The 21,539-nt window shown below is 31.8% G+C and overlaps 1 protein-coding gene across 1 annotated transcript; it reads left to right on the forward strand.

Moving 5' to 3' along the window:
* The first annotated feature begins 18,191 nt into the window (after positions 1 to 18,191).
* Positions 18,192 to 21,539, forward strand: LOC133304151 (abscisic acid receptor PYL8-like). Its single transcript, XM_061504124.1, has 3 exons — positions 18,192 to 18,505; positions 19,402 to 19,617; positions 20,917 to 21,539. Exons 1-3 carry the CDS (start codon positions 18,374 to 18,376, stop codon positions 21,133 to 21,135), a joined length of 567 nt encoding a protein of 188 aa, XP_061360108.1. The 5' UTR covers positions 18,192 to 18,373; the 3' UTR covers positions 21,136 to 21,539.

Consider the following 21,539-nt stretch of genomic DNA (forward strand, 5'->3'; position numbering starts at 1 on the left):
GACGTCGTATTGGGCTTACTGCAGATAATTTATTTGCAGTAACTGCAGAAAAAGCAAACCCATATATATATATATATATATATATATATATATATATATATATATATATTCAGATCTACAGTTATGGATATATATACATGAGGAACGTTATACTTACAACTTTTTTTTACAACTTCTTACAATCATATCTTGACTCCGTTAATTTCCGCCAATCAACGATTATCATTTATTGTGAATTCATAATTAATTAATGAGTTTAATTTGCGAAAATCATAACCGTTGATTAGCGAAAATCAACGGTGTTAAGATATGGTTGTAAGAGGTTGTAAAAAAAAAGGTTGTAACTATAACCTATATATATATATATATATATATATATATATATATATATATATATATATATATATATATAGATCTACAGTTATGGCAGAGAAAGATATCTATAGCATAATCTTTTTTTTTTAAAAAAGTGGGACCCATTAATTAAAAAAAAGTTGTTACAATATATCTTACTGATAAGATATAATGAACTGTAAATAAAGTTTTCTATATTTAAAGCAAATTTTTTTTCGATATATAGATAGATAGACAGAGAATTAATACTCTCTCAAGGAAAAAAAAGTTTGTGCTTGGGTCATAGCAACCTATGATGCATTGACATTTCGAAAAACCTCATGTGTCATGTCTGACATTTCTCGACACTTCAATACTCGTTGGAGAGACTCAAAAAAATATTCAAAGGTTGCGTTGTATTGTTTTTTAGTTCCAACTATTAGATTTATTGAATTACGATTATCATTTTTTTGAGTTTAATGTAAATATTTATAGGGTTCGTTTTTTCTACAGTCAATGTAGATAACTTATCTACAATGAGCCCAAAACGACATCGTTTTGAGGCAGAAATCAAGATATTTTTGTAATTATAATTTATTTCAGGGTTATAATAGTCTTTTTCATTATAATTTTTTAATTTTTCAATACAAAACGACGTCGTTTTGGAAGCGAACGTAGATAACTTATCTACATTTACTTTAGAAACATTAAAGCCATATTTATAATATCTTGTATTTTTTTACAAAATTGATGGGTACATATTATAAGTTTAGCTTCATTTTTTTGTTAGATTCTTGAATATTAAATATAATATATATTACATAAATTAAAAATATTATTTAATATCAAAACGTATCCATCAAAATTTAAAATTATTTAAAATTAATGTATCGAAATATTATATCATTTCATATCTGATCGTAGCCGTGTCGATGGAAAATAACAACCGTTTCCAGCTACAATCGATGTTTTCAAACATTGTCGGTCGCTATTGAATTAAATCATTTCCTATTGTTTACCAAGAAAAAATATCATTTCCTATTAAATCCCTACTAACGAGCAATTTTAGTTATAAAAAGAAAAACAGCGTATTTTCTCTCTTCCACTCTCCACGCATAGTCAAAGGCTTATCATTCAATGACCACATTATAACCTATGACTTTACATATAAATATATATTATAGTCAAAGGTTACTCATTCAATGGTCACATTATAATCCATTGCTTTATATATAAATATATATTATAGTCAAAGGCTTCTTATTTAATGACCACATTATAATCCATTAATTTATATAATATTATATAGTTAAACGCTTCTCATTAAATGACCTCATTAAAATTCATTACTCTCTGCAGGCCCACCAACACATGCATTTCGCTTGAGAAAAAAAATACAAGAGACCAACATTGGAGCTTATATAAACACCCCTAGCTAGAAACGCCTTGCTTCATCATTTTATTTCAACACCCTCCAAAAGCACCTTCTTTCAGCCTCTAAATTCTTTGTGGGGAATATAGATAATGTTTCTCACATATAACTCTTCTTCTTCGAGTCCTCTTTTTGCACCTCCAGCAACCTCCGTTGTTTCTTTGCATCTTATGAACTCCTCAGTTGGTTCAGCCATGCATTCAAAAACCAAAATGAGAAGGAAAAACTTAGCGAAACTCTAACGTACGTAGCTCCAATTCTGAGTCAGAAACACAAAAGTTTTGGGTACTAACGAAATGTTGTGTTTCTGAGTTAGAATAGTTTCACTAATTAATTTTCCTTCACATTTTAGTTTTTGAATGGATGAATCAATTGAAAAATCATGAGATGAAACAGAAACAGAGGAGGGGCTGGAGATTCAAGGAGAGGGCTTGAGTGGAAGGGTCCTATGTGAGGAGTATCCATGTAGGGAGAAGAGGCTGAATGAAGATGCTTCTAGGGGTGTTGATACAAGTTCCAAGGTTTTTTTTTCAAGCAAAATGCATGCATATGTTGGTGGTCTTTTTGCTAATGGGAGATTGAATGCAATTATTAATTCATCATCTGATATGTACAGAATGAAAATTTCATTATCGATTTTACGACAATTTTTATAAAAACCTTTCATTTGCTTCTCTTCTATGGATATCACAACAAAAAGTAATGGATTTAAGTATGATTGATTCAATGAGAAACATGTTTATAATTATCGTGCCATATAACTACAAGTGAAGCAACCCTCAAAATCCATAAATTGATCAGTTGCAATCTTTTTCTTTCTTTTTTTGTTTTTTCCCCCCTTTTTGGTAAAGAACGGTTCGTTTACAATATTGTCCTACACAAGTTCTAGTTATTCGTGACAAAGAGGAGTGTTTCTTTTTTTCTTCTTGAGAAAAGAAAACGTTACTTATTCAGACACAAACATGTAACTTGCAGGACCCTTTTCTTTTCTTTCCAAGTATCAAAGATGGCATCAATGTTTTCACATGTTGCAATGCGATGGAAACTCTACAATCATGAGATTATTTAAAATTAAGAATTAATTATTCCTTTAAGTTAGAACAAGAATAAACGTTTGAGCATTTCTGTATGACTGCATCAATCATTTAATATAAAAAGAGCAACCTCGCACACAATTAGCTCAGAGTGAAGGACTAAGCATCCCAATTAGATTGGTACCCTTGAGTCTCCAGTATGACAAACACAACTAGAACAATAAAGCAAATGAAACAAACTCAGTGAAATGTTTGAATATATCAAATTTCAAATCTTTCATCCTTTGACAATAAATAAATAAATGTTTTATTATTGTTTTCAAACATAATCATTTATATGGTAGTTCAATAAAAATTCATTAATCTATAAGACTGACTAAAATTTAGACTTATTATTCAACATTAAAACAAGAAATGTTAAATGATCATAAATGCTTGAGGGGTTTCCATATTTGAATGGTCAGAAATGTTATATTATAGTCAAAGGCTTCTCATTGAATGACCACTTTATAATCCATTACTTTATATATATATTTAAATGTTTCTCATTAAATGACCACATTATAATTCATTACTTTCTTCAGGTCCACCAACACATGTATTTTACTTGAAAAAAGTGTAAGAGACCAACACTGGAGCTTATATAAACACCCCCAGAAAACTTTCCTTCATCATCTTATTTCAACACCCTCCGGATGCACCTTTTTTCTGCCTCTTCTTAGTTACAGGGCATATAGATAATGCTTCTCACATAAGACTCTTCCTCTCTGAGTGTCTAGTCCCCTCCTCCATTTCTCCTGCATCTCCTGGACTCCTCACTTGGTTCAACCATTCAGATACTGAAACAAGAAGGAAAATTGGGTGAAACTCTAATGCAACTCCAATTCCGAATTAGGAACACAAATATTTTTGGTGTACTACCTACATGTTTTGTGTTTTTGATTCAGAACGTTTCACGCATTAATTTTCCTTCCCATTTTAGTTTCTGAAAAGATGAACCAAGTGAGGAGTTAAGGAGATGTAACAAAAATGGGGGAGGGGCTAGAGGTGCAAGGAGAGGGCTTGAGTGGAAGAGTGTTGAGATATATAGTCCCACGTTGATTGTATGTGCAACTAATGTGGCCTTTATAAGGCCTTGGGAACTCCCACCCTTTGAGCTAGCTTTTGGGGTGGTGTATCCCAAGGTTCTTTACATGGTATCAGAGTCTCGCCGCCCCCCACTTTCTCTTGTGGAATTTCTTAGCACAGGTAGGCTGGACCTGTTGCATCATCCACTCTTCAAGACCAATGGGCTCTCGTGTGAGGGGCGTGTTGAGATATATAGTCTCACGTTGATTGTATGTGCAACTAATGTGGCCTTTATAAGACCTTGGGAACTCCCACCCTTTGAGCTAGCTTTTAGAGTGGTGTATCCCAAGGTTCTTTACAAAGAGTGTTGTGTGAGGAGTATCCCAGCATAGTGAAGAGGATGAATAAAGGTGCTTCTGGAAGTGTTGATAAATTGATGTTACTCTAAAGCTGCAAGTGAAGTAGCTCCCAAAATCCATAAATTGATCAGTTGCAATCTTTTTATTTTTTTTCTTTTGTGATTGTTGTTTTGAAAAAAGATACTTGTATAAATCATCTGAGGGATGAATGTAAGTTAGATTATTTTAAAAAATATTATAGTAAAAGTTTTATGTTATTTAATAATTCAAATGTAAATATGTGAGGAGAATTGTAAAGTTGAATAAATTTGTTGAAGTATTGTTTCGCATATTGTGTAATTGTGAATTCCTGTCAACTCCCTTAAACCATAATTACATACAATTGGAAATTGGAATCATAATCCATGATCAACCTGCATCCACGCTAAAATGGTTGGATTTGAGTGATAAGCCCTAGGCTCAACCTTTTGCAGTTTTCATTTTCGAACCTAAGCTCCAAGTTGAGTCTGTAGCTTCTTATTTGGTTGACAAAATTTGCTTGGCTCTTTTTTTATTAGTTTGATTTTCACGGTCCATTTCTATTATTATTGAAACTAAACTTTGTCGAATTGAGAGGAAAGCGATACAATCTTATTTGATACAAAGGATAGGTGGAATATATAGGTGAATACAAGTATCTCAATTAACTTGCTAAAAAAACTCAATCGAATGTCCACTGATTTAATTAACCATAATTAAATATGTTACGTGGGATCAATTGAGTTTCTTTTTGAGTTAAAATTTTCCATATATGTATATAATTTTAATGAAATATTAAAAGATGAGGAGTATAACAATGACTCTGATTAATTACGTCTCAAGACAATGAACAACCCTTTAAGAGAACATTCAATCATTACTTTTTTAAAGAGATTTGAATTTGATGAACAGTGCTTCTCTATAACGTTAGTGAATGAAGCATGACCAAGAAGGTTTTTACTTGAAAATAGAAGTTATTCTCACATTTTATTTTATATTTTAGAATTGGAGAGACGACCTTCCTTTGATTTTCTTCTTCTCTTTAAAGTTTTCATATCTCGAGTGCAAAAAGTTTTCGAGTCTCCTCTAGGCAAGACAAAAACAGGTGGTTTTCTATTTTTACCGGTATTCCTTAATCTCCTTCTTTTTTAATGAGAACGGACTGGTTGGAGAGTGGAGATATAAGAAAATTCTGTTTCCACACATTCTTTGATAGGGAGAGAACGTTATCCCCCCTTTTTCCTTTTTTAAAAATTTCAAAATCTCGTTCTTTATGAAGTTTTTACAACATCAATAAGGAATTCATCTACATCGTGAAAATTGTCAAAGTGGTCTTAAATAGTCTCATACGTTTTTTTTCGTATTTCGAACCAATCTAATTAAGCTTAAACTACGTAGTTGGGGTATTCATTCATGTTTTTCTACTGACACATAAGTAAAATTTTAATTTTTCCATCAGTTTGACCTATTATTCTAAGAATTTTGTATGTATAAAACGTATTTTTCAATTACTCAAGGATTAAATTAAATAAATGTTTTTTCTAATATATATTTATTACTGTCAAGTAATATAAAGTGACTTACATTTCTTTTTTCTTTTCTTTTTTTTTGGATTACAAAAAGTTTAAGCGATATCTCACTAGGATCGGGGAAAACTCCCCAACCTCTTTGAAGATTTTTGAGATGGATTACATATCACCCACCAATAAAGTCTTCACATCGACCAGTAGAGTTTGAACCCACGCCCTTAAGGGATATGGACCAAACCCGTAGCCAACTGTGCCCACCTTTGTTGGCAGTGACTTACATTTCTTTCTCCAAAAAGAAATTTATCCTTAAAACTTGATTTATCCTGTATAGTCGTAGCACATAAAATCTTTGTTTAATTTTCACTTCCAATTCGTAGGTGAATTCTTTAGGCATCTATCATTCCCAAATAATTTTACCTAAAGAAATCATTTTATTTTCAGTATTTTGACATTGTACCTGGGATCTGTACTATTTTTATCTTATATAGATGTTAGGTGCTCTTTTTTTTTTTTAAATGAACTGGTTCATTATCTATTTATGAAAAATCAAAAATATATTTTAAGCCATGACACATGAAATACATTACGAAGGTTTGACAAACATGGTGAAATGGTAATTGATAGACATTAGGTCCTACCTTTTTAAAGATTTGGAATGGCCAATGAATGAGGGGTTTAATTTTCTTATTTCGTTGGCTCTTCCAATCCTAGTTATAAGAGTGACTTGGAAAAAATAAATGTTCTCTTTTATCAAATTCTATAGGTTGTCTTGTTTTACCAGCATAACGTTTTTGCTTGCTTTGAGCAATGCATATTTTATCCCTTATCATTTTAACTTTTTTAGGTTTCTTGAAATATATCTATTCCTAATTATATACTCTAATTAAATAAAATCGGTAATCAAATATTATTCACTGAGAGAGGGGAAGAGAAAAGATACTCCTTCAATTTATTTTATAGTAATAAATACATAATTACTTGTCAAATTTTAAGTTATTAACTTATGAATATTTAAACATTTCCCTTAATGCAACCAAAAAAGAAGTTATAAGCGGTTGTTTGTCAAGTAAACTTTGACCTGAGTGCCGACACTTTCGGCTAACTACCGACTTCAAACTTTAAATTCATACTTACCTATCTCTGTCCACCTGCAAATAAAACAAAAATTATAAGATCAGTATGCAATCACAACGGACATCATTCACATAAGTTACCTCTTGTTTTCCCAACCAACATGCTTTGCTCTCTATAAGAACTTCCGTTTCCCTGCAAGCAATATTAATTAATCAAAACCTCAGTATGAATGTTGAAAAATCTCCACAAAGTAATCATATTTTTTAATCTGATTCCATCGTCATGAGAAGAAACCGTAACCCTTTAGTGCTTTTGTATATTTATTTTTTTATATAATATACTTTGAACTTGTAAAATCTAGTTCCACAATCCTTATAATATAGTGATTTATGAGATTTTGAGGATGATCACGAAGTACACAAAAAGTTGAAGGAGTGACGTGAGACCCACAATGGATTAGTTACAAAAAATAAAATTTATTTTATTCTAAAATTTTGGTAAGATCAAGAGTTATTATTTTATCGGAAGATTTGACATGAACTTGAATGGCATCTAGTGTCTAGTACTTAATTGCTATCTTTAGCCAACTACAATCACGCGGAGTGCCCATTCAATTCAACCATTACTATTTACTAATACCAGTTATCAGTTAGCAAATTCCAAAGAACCACAAGAAAAATTTCCAAAAAAAAAAAAGAACCACAAGAAAAGCAAATTCCAAAAAAAAAAAAAAATACGAGTTATGAAATTGTTCCTTTTTCAGGATCTGTCCATTCAATTCAATTAAGTTGTTCCGCCGTTTAACGTAATATTTTTTTTGCATATCTAATTGCGATCTTGATCCTATCCTATTGTTCTATTTTACAAGATTTTTTTCCCTTGACGTTACATCATATGGTGTTGCTGATGTGCATATCAGGCTAAGATATTCCGAAATAAAATTTTCTACCAAATGATGGGAGCTCAGTTGGTTTGGTGCATGGGAGCTGAACATGTGGGGATAAGAGTATGCGTTCGATCCTCCTTAGTACTATATTTGGGAGGGATTTAAAATCTTAATCATGGACCCGCCCCGACAAAATTACCTCCTAGAGGATACCTGTGGTTTAACTAAAAAAAGAAATAAAATTTTCTAAAAGATTCCTTTGTACTTGTCAAATGTTACTTGAACGTTAATAAGGGATATCAACTAAGTGTGGTGCTAGAGAACCAGGTATCTGTCCCTTGATGGGCAAAGTATATAATTTTAGGGGTGTCTTTAAGTAGTAATGGTATAGACCAAAGTTCTGCGGGAGTTTCTCAAGTTCTGTTCAAAGGGGGATGGTGTAATATGGCTATAGTAGCTCACTATATTGACAACATAAAAGCTCAAAGGATGAATGTATCGTGTGTGTTTTTTAGTGAAAATGAGAAGGGGTATTTATAGGTAGAGTTGAGCTCCACTGGTGTAGGAGAGGGATCTAAGTCAATGAGTATTAGGCAGAGCCACTCTAGCCTGGCCTTATTGGGGCAAGGCATCTTACAAGCAATGTCAGCATGCAGTGACTGTTATGCAAGGAAAAAGTAAGGATGGACATTCCAAGATAGGACTTTGTGTCTTACATTGGGATATCTGATGTGTTAGCATTGGTATGTGATATGTCTCTAGCATATATAGTTTTATAGACTAAAAAGAGCAAGGAATTGATATTAATTGAAAAATTAATCCATGCTCAGGAACACTCTCAATTTATGTGTTTGGTAGAAGAAAAGTGCAAGAAAGAGGATTAATTCACAGAAGAAAGTCTAGTAATTGCCTCACCGCGCGATTGGCACGGGAATAGCGTGATCCACGCCAGAAATGATTGAATCCGCGCTATTGGCGTGGGATTAGCGCGATCCGCGCCTAGAAGATTTGATGCTTGTTAACTCACTGCCTCTCTACGCGATTCGCGCGGTACTGGCACTAACCGCGCAGATATCACGTGCAATAATATGCTGAGGTGGAATTTTATTAAAAAAAGGATTTCTTGAGAGATTCTAAGGAGATTTGGTTGCACTGTATAAATAGGAAAAAAGAAACCTTGTTTCAGAGCTTTTTCGACAATAGAGAATTCAAAGAGAATTGGAAAAGCACAGAGAAAAATTTGTGAAGTTTTGCTAAGGCAGATGAATCAGAGGGAAGGAAGCGTGAAGAAATTAATCAACCATTGATTCTTCTTCTTCTTCATATTCTTGACATTCTTCTAGTCTTTCTTTATTTTATTTAAGCCAGATATGAATATGTCTTGTTAGTTTTCTTTTGTAGTTAGGGTCATGGATCTGATGTGAACCCTTTTTGATAATTAAATTATTTTTATAATTATTTTAATTCAATCAGTATTATTTTACCTTGAATAAAATCTCTATATCCTTATTAGACCTGATCAATCTTATAGGGTTTTGAGGGTTAGAGCTCACAATAGACATATTGAGATTTTAATTCTGACTGGGGTAAAATAACAAGTTGTGCAGGATCTAGATATAAGCTTGCATGAATTGCAAACTTCTAATTCATTGAACTTAATGCTTAATTCAAGAAGGATTAATAAGACATAAGGATTCTAATTGAGTTAAAAGGTTAAATACACTAAGACATTAGAGTTTAACCAATTAATTTTGAAGAAAGTGAATTGTCTGAACTATTGAGTTAATTAATTATAAGAATTAATTCAGATTTATAAAAGGGGATCAAAAGTGAAATGTGCCCTGACTGCAGTTCCTATCACAGTTTCTTTAATCATACTTATTACTTGTGTTCTTAAATGTTCTTGATTGTTTTTAAAATTACTTTCAATTATTTTTATTTTTATTCAAAATTTATTCTCTAAACCAAATTAATTGTCCAAATTAAAGGGAATAGTTATAATAGTACTTGCTGCTTTAATCCTCATGGGACGATACTCTTTCTCACTACTCTATTACTTGAAACGATCGGTATACTTGCTGTAATTGCAACAGTATGACAGCACTGTCATAACTAAGTGTGTTAACGGGTCGAGCTGACCGAGCTTTGATCTTGAAAGACTAAGTCTGTGTTTAAATATGTGAGACTGACTTAGACAGTAACCTATTATGAATATAATTATCGGCATGTGGTCTAGCTTATTTACAAAAAGTAGAAGCCTAGCTTAGTCTGTTAAAAAAAATAAGACAACAAAAATTTATCCAAACAGAATATGCGATTAATAGCACTGATAATTTCACAAAAAATTTTATAAATTCAATGTATATCCAAACAACATAATAGAGAACAAAATCATTCAAAAAGTCTATTTAACCAATAAATTAAAGTAATACAAAATTCCGCATATCCAAAAGAACAAAAGATTGCAAATTCTGCGTAAACAATTTAATATACTCATATCAACATTAGGTTAGTATAAAATAAAATAAAATTAGTAGGCCAGCCTAACAGGCTTTAAGGCCGGGCTTTTGAATTAGAGCTGGGACCTTTTATTAAATAAGTTTTTATATAAGTCTAAGTCTGGATCCAACAACCAAAACACACAGACCAGGTCAGGCCTACACGAGTCGGGCCAAAGGCCCCTGGCTCTTTTAACATCCCTAGTTGTAACAACGCTGATATAACAGAAGCCGCATTGGCTTTTGGCCCTGGGCCTCCTTTCTTAGGCCAACTAACTAGGTTGGCTGGAACAGGATATATGAGAATGGTATAGTGAGCTCAACATTCTTTGTAAGGTATTTTTATTAATTGATTAAATGATAAACTATAATAAATGGATTGACACTGCATTATTTATCAATCCAAAATCTTAAAGTATTTGATTTATGAGTTCTTTCACTTATATATTCATTGGCAAAAAAATTAAAATATTACTATTTTAATAAATAATTACGAATATATAACTGTTTTGAAACTATTTACGAATTTATTCTTTGTAACTTAAGCGTGAATGGCCATGCCTAAGTTAGGCGTGACTCACGAGACATTCATGCCTAATTTAGGTGTGACTCGTCTGGCGTTGATACGTAGTACAAAAAATCAACTTATGAACTGTAAAACTTTGAAAGGCCATAACTTTTGACTCAGGTATTCGAATAAGATAATTTTTTTATTCCACATACCTTTTTGATATCTACGGAATGAAACCTTATTTGACATATTTTATCTCTCACAAACACAATTCAAATTTACAACACTATAAGAACGTTTAAACCCAAAAGCCTTTGAGTTCTTTCCGAACTAACACCAAACACAATCTTCTTTTTAAAAATCTTGAAATTGTCAAAAATAGTACAATAAGCAAACATCTAACTTTGTTTCATAGGTAGTGCATGAAGAATGAACTGGTTGTATCTTGCACGCTTTACCACATCCATTGAAGAGACAGGAGCTCACAAACACACTGAGAGAGAGTGAGTGTGTGTGTGTTCTATGTCTTTGTTGAGAACAACAATGGAAGTTGAAGAGAGCGAGAGCGGGATTTAGTTTTTTAACAAAAAATTTAAAAAAAATGATAATATAATATAATGTGGTCTTTTTCCGGTGGTCCCTTTTTTAAACAAAAATTAATAGGTGATTTTTTTTGCTCACAAGTCCAAATCAGATAATTTTTTTTATTTCACATAATTTTTCGATATCTACGCACGAGTAAATTTTTGGAGAATTATTTGTTAATAATGTTGAGAAGTAAAAAATTAAATAACATCATTCACAAAGATAAAATATGCCAAAAGGGGCATCCAATTGCAGGATTTCGCAGGACCCCTAGATTTTTCCGGTGAACTTTATACTTTAAAACATGCTTTGATAAGAGGGTTTAAGGTGTTATATATGTGTGTAATAACGCATTCTTCGGCGTCTACAATTGTATAATTCACCTCAAATCCTCTTATCAAAGCATGTTTCACAGCATAAGAACATATTTTTAATACAATACATTAAAAGTTTTGCATTTTTTAATGCAACTTAAAAGAATATTATATATATTCTCACCAATCTCTTTTCACACTTTTATATTGTGGCACTTTCTCTTCACACAATATTATACACTATTTTTTTTCAAACACTTGGTGAAAAGTATATAATTTAATATGACATTAAGTATCCTTATTTATAGATGCACTAATCCTCTTTGGTACCATCTTTAATTTCAGACCACAACTTAAAAGATAAAGTCTCAATTCACAATGATAAGAATACAACCTATAGGATAGGGATAAGAAGGTTCTAGTAGGCAAAAGAATGTGTTTGGTGTTGATTCAGAAAGAACTCAGAGGTTTCTGTTTTTAAACGCTCTTATAGTACTATTGTTGCAAACTGTATTTGTGAAAGATAAAATATGTCAAATGAGGTGTCATTGTGTAGATCTCGAAAAGTTATGTGACATCAAAAAAGAATACCTGATTCGGATACCCGAGTCAAAAGTTATGACCTTTCGAAGTTTTATGCTTCAACTGTTAACTTTTTGTGCCACGTGTCAACACTAAATGAGACACACCTAAATTAGGCGTGTTAACTTAGACGTGATCATTCACGCCCAATTTGGACATTAATATGAGTGCTATAGATCCGCAAGTAATTTTGAAAGAGCTACATATTCATAATTATTTATTAAAACAACAATATTTTAAAAAAAATTTGCCTATATTCATTGCTTTATAGATTCCTTCCTAATGCAAAACTTTATCAATTACACTTAAATTTTAATAATCTTCCCTTCAAGTCTAAGTCTTACAGTATACATCAATGAAATAAGTAATAAAACAATGGTTTTACCCCACGTCTCAACCTAAAATATTAAGAAATAAAATTTAGGAATCCTTTCAGTTGTATATTTACTTCTTAACTCATAATTTCTCGATACAACACATTATCATTTACACCTGATTTCCAACGGAATATTTTGATGAAAGTACTAATGATTGAGAAATGATAGAAACAATATTAAGAAAGAAAAAAAAAAAGAATTTGCCTCCCCTAAAGTAAGGAATACAATTTAGAAATAAAAATGTGAAATTATAATCATTGATTAAAAAATTAATAGTTTATATTATGATTAAATATATGTATAATATTATGAATTATAAAGTTGTTAAAATATATTATGTTGATTTTCGAATCGAGAAACAATATTCTGCACTTTTTTTCAAATAAAATACATCTTCACTTTAAAGAATCTAAATCCTATATAATAATAATAATAATAATAATAGTTGCCATAGAAATAAGGTAATAATTAATAGCAGTGTTATATTTATAAACTTCTTATTTATAAATTATACTATGTACTACGAATAATATATACTATTTGAACATATACTACTCATAATACATAGTTTACTTCGTAAGAGTTTATAAACAATTTATATAACATATATACCCCATTAATTAATGTAGAAGTGTTTACGGTGGCTGAACTAGATCTTTAGAGAAAAAGTAATATAAACCAAACAAATCAGATTTCCAATATTATTGTTTTCCAAAATCAAACCAAACAAATTCATTCTAATAAGTTTTTTTTGAAAGGGTTCTATTTTCTAATGTTGTTAGAGATAGATATCTCCTATCATAGACACATGATATGGTGGGATCCATCATTAATTAAAAAAGAAAAAAAATAATAACATAATTTTTTATGTGAGAAGAGCATGTGATATTTATCTTAAGTAAAATGAGAGAATAATTTTCCTTTTTTTAATGTTAAAACACTTTTTCCTTAAATAAACACAAATTCAAGAGTGCTTTTTCTTTTCTTTTTATGAAGCAATAGACAATAATTTTGCCTAAAAATATGAATAAAATCATCATTAATAAATATAAATAACAAATTATCCTAAAAAGCTTGGAAAAGAAAATCTGCAATAAAAGCGAAATTATTTTTCCCATATATATATAACACTTAATCTGCAATTTTTTATTTATTTTTTTTCTTCAGCATGAATATAAGTAATAGTATTTTTTGTTTAATTGTAATTTCCATCCCTCTAATATAATCAAGGAAGCACAGATACTCCAAAAAACAGTGAGTGTCGTGTCCGATACGCTTCGACACGTCGACGGTGTCCGACACGCGGTCAACATTCTCGACACGTTGACCATTTTGACATGCGAATTTGACTGTATCCGACACGGTCAAATGGCATTTTCATAAAAAAAAAAAAATTAGGAATTTTTTTTAAAAAAAGTTAAAATATATTAATAAAACTTCCACCTGATCATATCAAAAAAAAAATTGCTTTTTTTCCCGTTAAGTAAATAAGAGATCATATCAGCACCATCGTTGTCCTTTCTGTTACGCTCTTGCTGTGTCTCTTTCTCTCTGATCTCTCTAATCTGATTTGATATCTCTCTCTCATACCAGTTCCTGTTTTTTTTAAAGCTTCCACTTTTATAACGTGTTGATGAGTATTATTAATTTAGTTTCATTTTTCTGTTAAATTATTGAATATTAAATGAATATACGCTATATAAATTAAAAGTATTATTTAATATTAAATATGTCCCAACGTGTCGAAATTTATATTTTTTAGGATTGATGTGTCAGAGTATCGTGTCGTGTCACGTGTCGCGTGTCGTATCGGTGCAACATAGAATATAATTCATGTGGCATTTCGGTCCCCAAATAATTTTTTGCAGCTTAAATTCTTTAATTTTTTTTCATCAAAAAATTCTTTAATTTTTTTTAATTGAAAAAATCATATTACTATCAACATATCATCACCCATATGTATAAATTGGTGCCAACTCTCTAAATTAAAGTATCATCTCATTTATGTAAATCTCTATTGACTTTTGTTAGTAATTAGACAACAGAAGGAGGGACCAGATTTTTTAATTACAAAATTAGAACAATTAATTACTGCAAAAAATTATTAAGAGATAAAAGGGGACTGAAAGTACAATCAAGGCAAAAATAATTTATAGCATTTACCAAAGACAATTTTAACTCCCTTCTCGACTTCTCGTTGCCACCTTCGATTTCTGATGAATGCCTTGTGAAGGTGTACAAATATGTCTTTTTCAAAGAACAAGAGTCACAGCAAACCCAGATCCGTTGTTTCTTTGTCTTCGGTTAAAAAAAACAATATTTGAAACAAAAAGTAAACTTGAGGTTAACCTCTTATTCTCACTAAAATTTCATAACCAACCAAACACATATTCAGTAATTTAACCATAAAATTTCAGGAAAATTCTATCATACCAACACCTTTTAGTAACATTCCAGCCAAAATATTTTTTCTACCATATTCCGTTAATAATTATTTTCTGGATAAAAAAAAATTTCTTTTCTACTAAACGTCCCCTAAAAAATTTTCTTCTTATTACTTTGCAGTCAATTTTTCCAGTTTCCCCACCATCCAACTCAAATTGAAAAGCTAAATTTGTTATTCGTAAATATTCCCAACATATCATTTGGTGAATATTATTAATTTATTATTATACCAGACGGAAGTATAGTAATTAGTTGACAGATTAATAACAATAATATAAATTGAAAGTAAATTCATGGTACTTTAACTGATCCATGCATCGTATTAATTAATAATTGTTTTACTATAAATCAGTGAAAAATATTATTCTATTCTTTTTTGTTCATACTTCATATAAAAGAAGAGAAAAATATTTGTCCTTATAGATGACACAATTTGTCTCACAAAGAGATGAGATTCACACTTTTATATTTTTTTTATCCATTCTCTTTTTCTTTATTTATCTCTTTCTTTCACTTAAAATATTTTATATCATTTAAAATAGGGTTCGTTTTTTCTACTGTCAATATAGATAACTTATATACATTGAGCCCAAAATGATGTCGTTTTGAGACGGAAATTAAGGTATTTTTGTAATTATAATTTATTTCAAGGATATAATAGTCTTTTTCATCATAATTTTTTAATTTTTCAACCCAAAACGACGTCATTTTACTTTTCTCGTGAAAGATGTAAAGAACCTTGGGATACACACCCCAAAAGCTAGCTCAAAGGGTGGGAATGCCCAAGGCCTTATAAAAGTCACATTAGTTGCCCACATAACCAATGTGAGACTATATATCTCAACATGCCCCCTCATGCAAGAGCCCTTTGGGCTAGAAGCGAGGAATTGCACAGGCCTAATTTTTGGTTTACCTTAGCGTAGAATTGCACAGCCTAAATTTTTGGTTTACCTTTTTGTATTTTTTTAAGAGTAAACACCCTTTTTAGTCCCTGGCAATATCTACGAAGTCCTTTTCAGTCCCTAGCAATAAAAAAGGATCAAATTGGTCCCTGAAAGTACAAGAAAAGGGCCACTCTACATATTTGGGAGTTGACATAAGGACTAACATGACCCTTTTTTTGTAATTTCAGGGACCAATTTGGTCCTTTTTTATTGCCATGGACTAAAAAGGACTTCGTAAATATTGACAGGGACTAAAAAAGGTGTTTACTCTTTTTTTTTATTTTAATTCCACTTGAAAGTGGAGGGCCGTGAGAATCGAACTTGTGACCTTTTAGTCATTCAAGCTCTGATACCATGTAAAGAACCTTGAGATACACCATCTCAAAAACTAACTTAAAGGGTGGGAGTGCCCAAGGCCTTATAAAAGCTACATTAGTTATCCACATAATCAATATGAGACTGAAACGTTTCCTTTACAGTGAGAATTGGATATTCCTCACTTCCACACAACTCACATTGGTCCAAGAGTCTGCCTTGAAAGGGTATGAAAATATTATTGGGTTTTCATATTGTATGGTAAAGCGTTGATAAAAACACCATATTTTCCAAAAACTAAATGGGTAAGCGAAAACTCAATTAATGTTTTTTATATTATATTTTTTTCAATACGACGTTCCCTCTCGCAAGAGTTTTTTTAATTTAAGTCCATTTTATTTTATTTTTTAGTTTTCTTATATTGACTTGATCAAATTCATGATTTTATGATCGTGAATACTCTTTTTTTTTTTTTGAGGTTACAAGGAATTGAACACAACACTCTACACTACACACACTCCTAACACACACACCCCACACCACTAGGTTAACCCTAATAGTGGTTGATCGTGATTACTCTAATACCATAATAAATAAGTATCTTATACAAAAAAACTCAAGTTCATAAATAAAGGCTCAATCAATAATATTTATATTATATTTTTTTAACAAATACAAATTATTATTCGGCCTTCTCTTGTTAATTTATTCAAACACGTCTCAATATAAATTCACTCATCTTTGGAGCTTTTTTTTTCTCCTCTTTTATCATATCCCAACATCATTGATCGGGAGAATATTTTTCTTTTTGGTAATTAAGAATATTTTTATGTAATATATTACACACATTCAAAATAAAAATACATTTACTCGTTTAGTTAGATGGGGTTTGATTTTCTCATGTTGTATGAGAATTCAATTTTTATGTTGTGACTCAACTAGTGGTGGACTCATATTTATTAAAAAAAAAAAGTTTGCACACAAATTAAAAATCACAACATAAAAATTGAATTCTTATACAACATGAGAAAATATTTTTCCCTTATAAATGCAGGTAGGTAAGTGTATTTCTATTTTAAATAAATGTAACACTGTAATATATACTAAGCACTGAAAATATACTTCCGATTCCAAGAGCCTTTTAAGCGTGAAACCATTTAATGCCAAAAAACAAGAATCGAGTGAATGCCCATAGAGCATTTAAATAGGACACTGACCACTGACCAGCCACACTTTTAAGGCCGAAAAGCCGAAGAAAAAATCAAAACCAAAGCAAAGAATAGAAATGGTACTACATGCCTCATATATCTGACACCACTTTCTTTTTCTTTTTCTTTTTCAGCTATTTTCTTTTTCTTTTTCAGTTATTTTCTTTTTTGGTTCCTACTTAGCTTATAAGATGCTCTCACGCTCACCTTCAGTTTCATTATGCAAAAAGACAAGTAAATATTCTCTTTCCGGTTTTGACAGTTAATAGATTTTCTTACCTTCTTTATTTATTTTTTCTACCTTATATTTAGTAGTCATAAATTAATTTCTTATTATTAATCTGTTAATTAAATAGTATAATAAATATACATTATTGATCATTAATTAATTCATCGCACGTAAGTGAGGTGAGATTTTGTGTTAAAATTAAAATAAATATCAAAAGTGGCATGCATGTAAATTGTTTATGAAGGGAAGGGCGTTTTGGTAGCGACACTGACAGAAAAGGACAAACAGATAATTAGTTTGTAATAATCACTAAGTGGGGGCCATATTTTGAAAGGAAGAAGGAAACAAATAGTTTTTTAACGAAGATATTTAACTTTTATAATCAAATAATAATAATAATAATTTAATGTAACCAAATAATAATTTTTTTATTTATTTGGGATAATAAGAGCTCCCGTGGTGGTTTCCGTGATCCGTGGCGGTAACTCTGACTCTCACGCGCATCTTTTATTCTCTCGAAGCTCTCGCCGGACGGCGATCGGAGCTCGGCGGCGGCATTCGATTAGGCATCGGAGTTTCATGGTTGGCGAGATTGGAAGTTGAAACGCTGCGTTTTGAGGAGAAGGAACAAAATGAATGGGATTGGGAATGGGGGATTGAGCAGTGTGGAGATGGAGTATATACGAAGGCACCATAGACACGAGCCTGGGGAGAATCAGTGTGCCTCTGCGCTCGTTAAGCATATAAGAGCACCGGTTCCACAGGTTCATCTTTCTTTCTTTTCTTTCTTTTTTATTAATTTTTATGGTTTATTGAATCTTCTTATGTGCCTGTGTTGTTTAGTTATCTACGTGTGTTGTTGGATGTGTGTATGATGAAGCTTTTTCATTTTTTGCATTGTATGTGTTTTTCCATTTTTCATTTTTCATTTTATTGGATGGGTAAAGGGTTGATTGGGTGAAGGGAATGAGAGCATTTGAATTTGTTGGTCTATTTTATGGTTGAACTGCTTCTCAATACCGTTTGATCTGCTCCTATTTTTTAGGTTTCGGCAACAGATGTTTGTGTCAAAAATAGTGAAAAAAACAAGGTAGTGTGATTCTAGTGAAATGTTTATATTCCAGATCTTATTGGTAGTCCTGGCTATAATTCGAGGACTAATTAATGCTCTTCTTACTGTATTTCAGCAACCAACAACAAGTGTCCAATCCTGAGTCTTTTTACTCATGTAAAAATCTTGCGGTAGAACTTTGTTTTTTCATTGAGTGGACAGATTTTTATTTTTTTCTTTTTTTTTGGTAAGGTAAAGGGGGTGGGGGATTTGCAAGGTTCTTTACATTCTACATTTTAACTCATTGAAGGTTCAATCAGCTTGGTTTGATTGCTGCAGAAGTGCATTACGAGAGTTGAATCATTACCCTTTTACGTGAAGGTTAACTACAAAATTGATCAAGTACAAAGCGAACCCAAATTTGGTTCTTTTTTTCTCTTCATCTCTTCTACTGCTGTGGAATAAAGAGTTTGTTGTGCTTCCTGACAATATTTTTTGTATAATGCAGAAACTTTTTTGATTGAGATTGCTTGAATGATTATGCTTTGCTCGACCTACCCTGTCTGTGTGATATTGATTATTTATCGTGCTTAGATTTGCTTTCTCTAGGTATGGTCGTTGGTGAGGAGGTTTGATCAGCCGCAGAAGTACAAGCCATTTGTAAGCAGATGTGTTGTAAGGGGAAACCTTGAGATTGGGAGTCTGAGAGAAGTTGATGTTAAGTCAGGGCTTCCTGCCACCACAAGTACAGAAAGATTGGAGCTCCTTGATGATAATGAGCATATTCTCAGCATCAGGATAATTGGTGGTGATCATAGACTCAGGGTATGAATATATCCTTTAAAAAATCAGCTGATTTTTTTATTATTTTTTTTGCTTAAAATCTTGTGCTAGTGAGTCTGAACTGAATTTATTCTTCCGAAAAACCATTTGTCTTGCTTGAAGTCATCACTCTTCTATGCACTTCTATCCATATTCTATGTTCAACCTTGTGTGCATGCTAATTTAGTTATATATATTTATGTGTCTGAGATGGGCCCCACGCCAATTAGAAGGAAGGTATGCAAATGTAATATTTTTTTGGCTGCTTAAAAATGTCTAATTTATACTGTGGTGTTGGTGCTGTCAATGAGGCCTTTTTGTTAGTTGATTGGGTGTATACATTGTATTTCATTCGTATAGTTGACTGAATGTGATCAAGTGCTCACTTGAGGCATGATGCTTAATATTGTTAGTACAGTCTTCGTTACTTGTAATATATGCTTTTAAGAATTAAGATGCTGAACAGTTTCAGCTCTAGACAACATTGTAAACATTGGCTTTTTCTTTGGGGTTGAAGGGGAGTCTTGTCTGCTTATAAATTTGTCTCTGTCTTTGTCTTTCTAAAGGTAGGTTCACTTGACTATTCTGATGCTTATGACCACTTTTTTAGTAGAGTTTTCTTTAGTGGTAGTTTTTCCACATCAAGACATACAGGTTTGATCAGGCGGTTTTCTGTAATTATTGCTTAATGTATATTGATTAATGGGCATATTGGATTGTTATCACTTGAAGATGCAGGATTACATGGTTTTAATTTAATGTTTATCTCAAGTCCTTCTCAAACTTTTTGATAACAGAAAATAGCTTCTTCTTCCTTTTTTTTTGTGAAAGTTGCAAGTATTCTGTCAGTTTGTAGGTAACGAGGTTCAAGAGAAATTCCTGGAATGCTGGTTCTGGCTTCCATGTTGCATTCTGTACTTTTTAGCATGTATATTTTTTCTAGCTAAGGTCAGACTGAGCTAGAATTTTCGTTGTCTAAGAGCTCAACCAATTGGAGTCCTCCCTGAAGATCTATATTCACAGATACAAGTTAAGATGAGTAATAATGTGAAATTGTGAACTCTGTTGGTTGGTGATTGATCGCTAATGAACTTTTATGATTTGTTGACTGTAATAACTACTGTTCCTGAATGAGATGTAACTAGAATTGCTTCCAGCTTGAGCAATTATATGAATTTTGTTTGGTTTTCCTTACTAAGAAGTTGAGGTAAATGATTAAGTTATATTGTCCGTTACACCCACACACAAAAATAAAAAATAAAAATGCAGGTTTTAATCCTACCTGTGTCTTCTATATTTCAGAACTATTCTTCTATCATGTCCCTCCACCCAGAAATTATTGATGGAAGGCCAGGTACATTGGTAATTGAATCTTTTGTGGTGGATATACCTGAGGGGAACACAAAGGATGAGACCTGCTACTTTGTTGAAGCCTTAATTAAGTGCAATCTCAAATCACTTGCTGATGTCTCAGAAGGGCTTGCAGTACAAGATCGCACTGAACCAATTGACCGGATATAGGAGCTTATGATAAGAAGTTGCTGAGAACTTGGCTGCCATGGATGAAGCTTCGGGGGCTTTCCTATCTCGGAGGCTTAGGAGATGGACTGGCAATTGTGCTGCTTCCATTAGTTATACAGTAGGAGAATTCTTCATTCCATTTGCTCTATTGGATTGTTATATATGCCCGTTTCTCTCTGTAGTCGTTAAAGAAAAGAATATTTGAGACAGGTGACTGAATCCAGTACAGTAACAGGTGAAAGACCAGATACTTCTTGGAGATGTCCATGGTTTTGGTCTTCGTGGTATGCTCTTTTTTGTATATAGGTGGTGGTGAAACATGTTCTGTAAAATTGTTTTGATTGGTCAGCCGTAGTGTTTCTAATTGCCGTAAAAATTAAGGGAAATATTTTTCTTATGTTATA

Source organism: Gastrolobium bilobum, unplaced genomic scaffold, assembly GCF_033153095.1.
Source record: "Gastrolobium bilobum isolate Gb01-03AN ecotype WA unplaced genomic scaffold, APGP_CSIRO_Gbil_v1 utg3900, whole genome shotgun sequence".
Classification (NCBI taxonomy): domain Eukaryota; kingdom Viridiplantae; phylum Streptophyta; class Magnoliopsida; order Fabales; family Fabaceae; genus Gastrolobium; species Gastrolobium bilobum.

Bases quoted from the DNA above. Each gene is read 5' to 3' on its own strand.
- LOC133304151 (XM_061504124.1), top strand. From the start codon at position 18,374: ATGAATGGGATTGGGAATGGGGGATTGAGCAGTGTGGAGATGGAGTAT. The intron at 18,506-19,401 runs GTTCATCTTTCT...TGCTTTCTCTAG, and splicing joins TAAGAGCACCGGTTCCACAG to GTATGGTCGTTGGTGAGGAG. The intron at 19,618-20,916 runs GTATGAATATAT...TCTATATTTCAG, and splicing joins GTGGTGATCATAGACTCAGG to AACTATTCTTCTATCATGTC.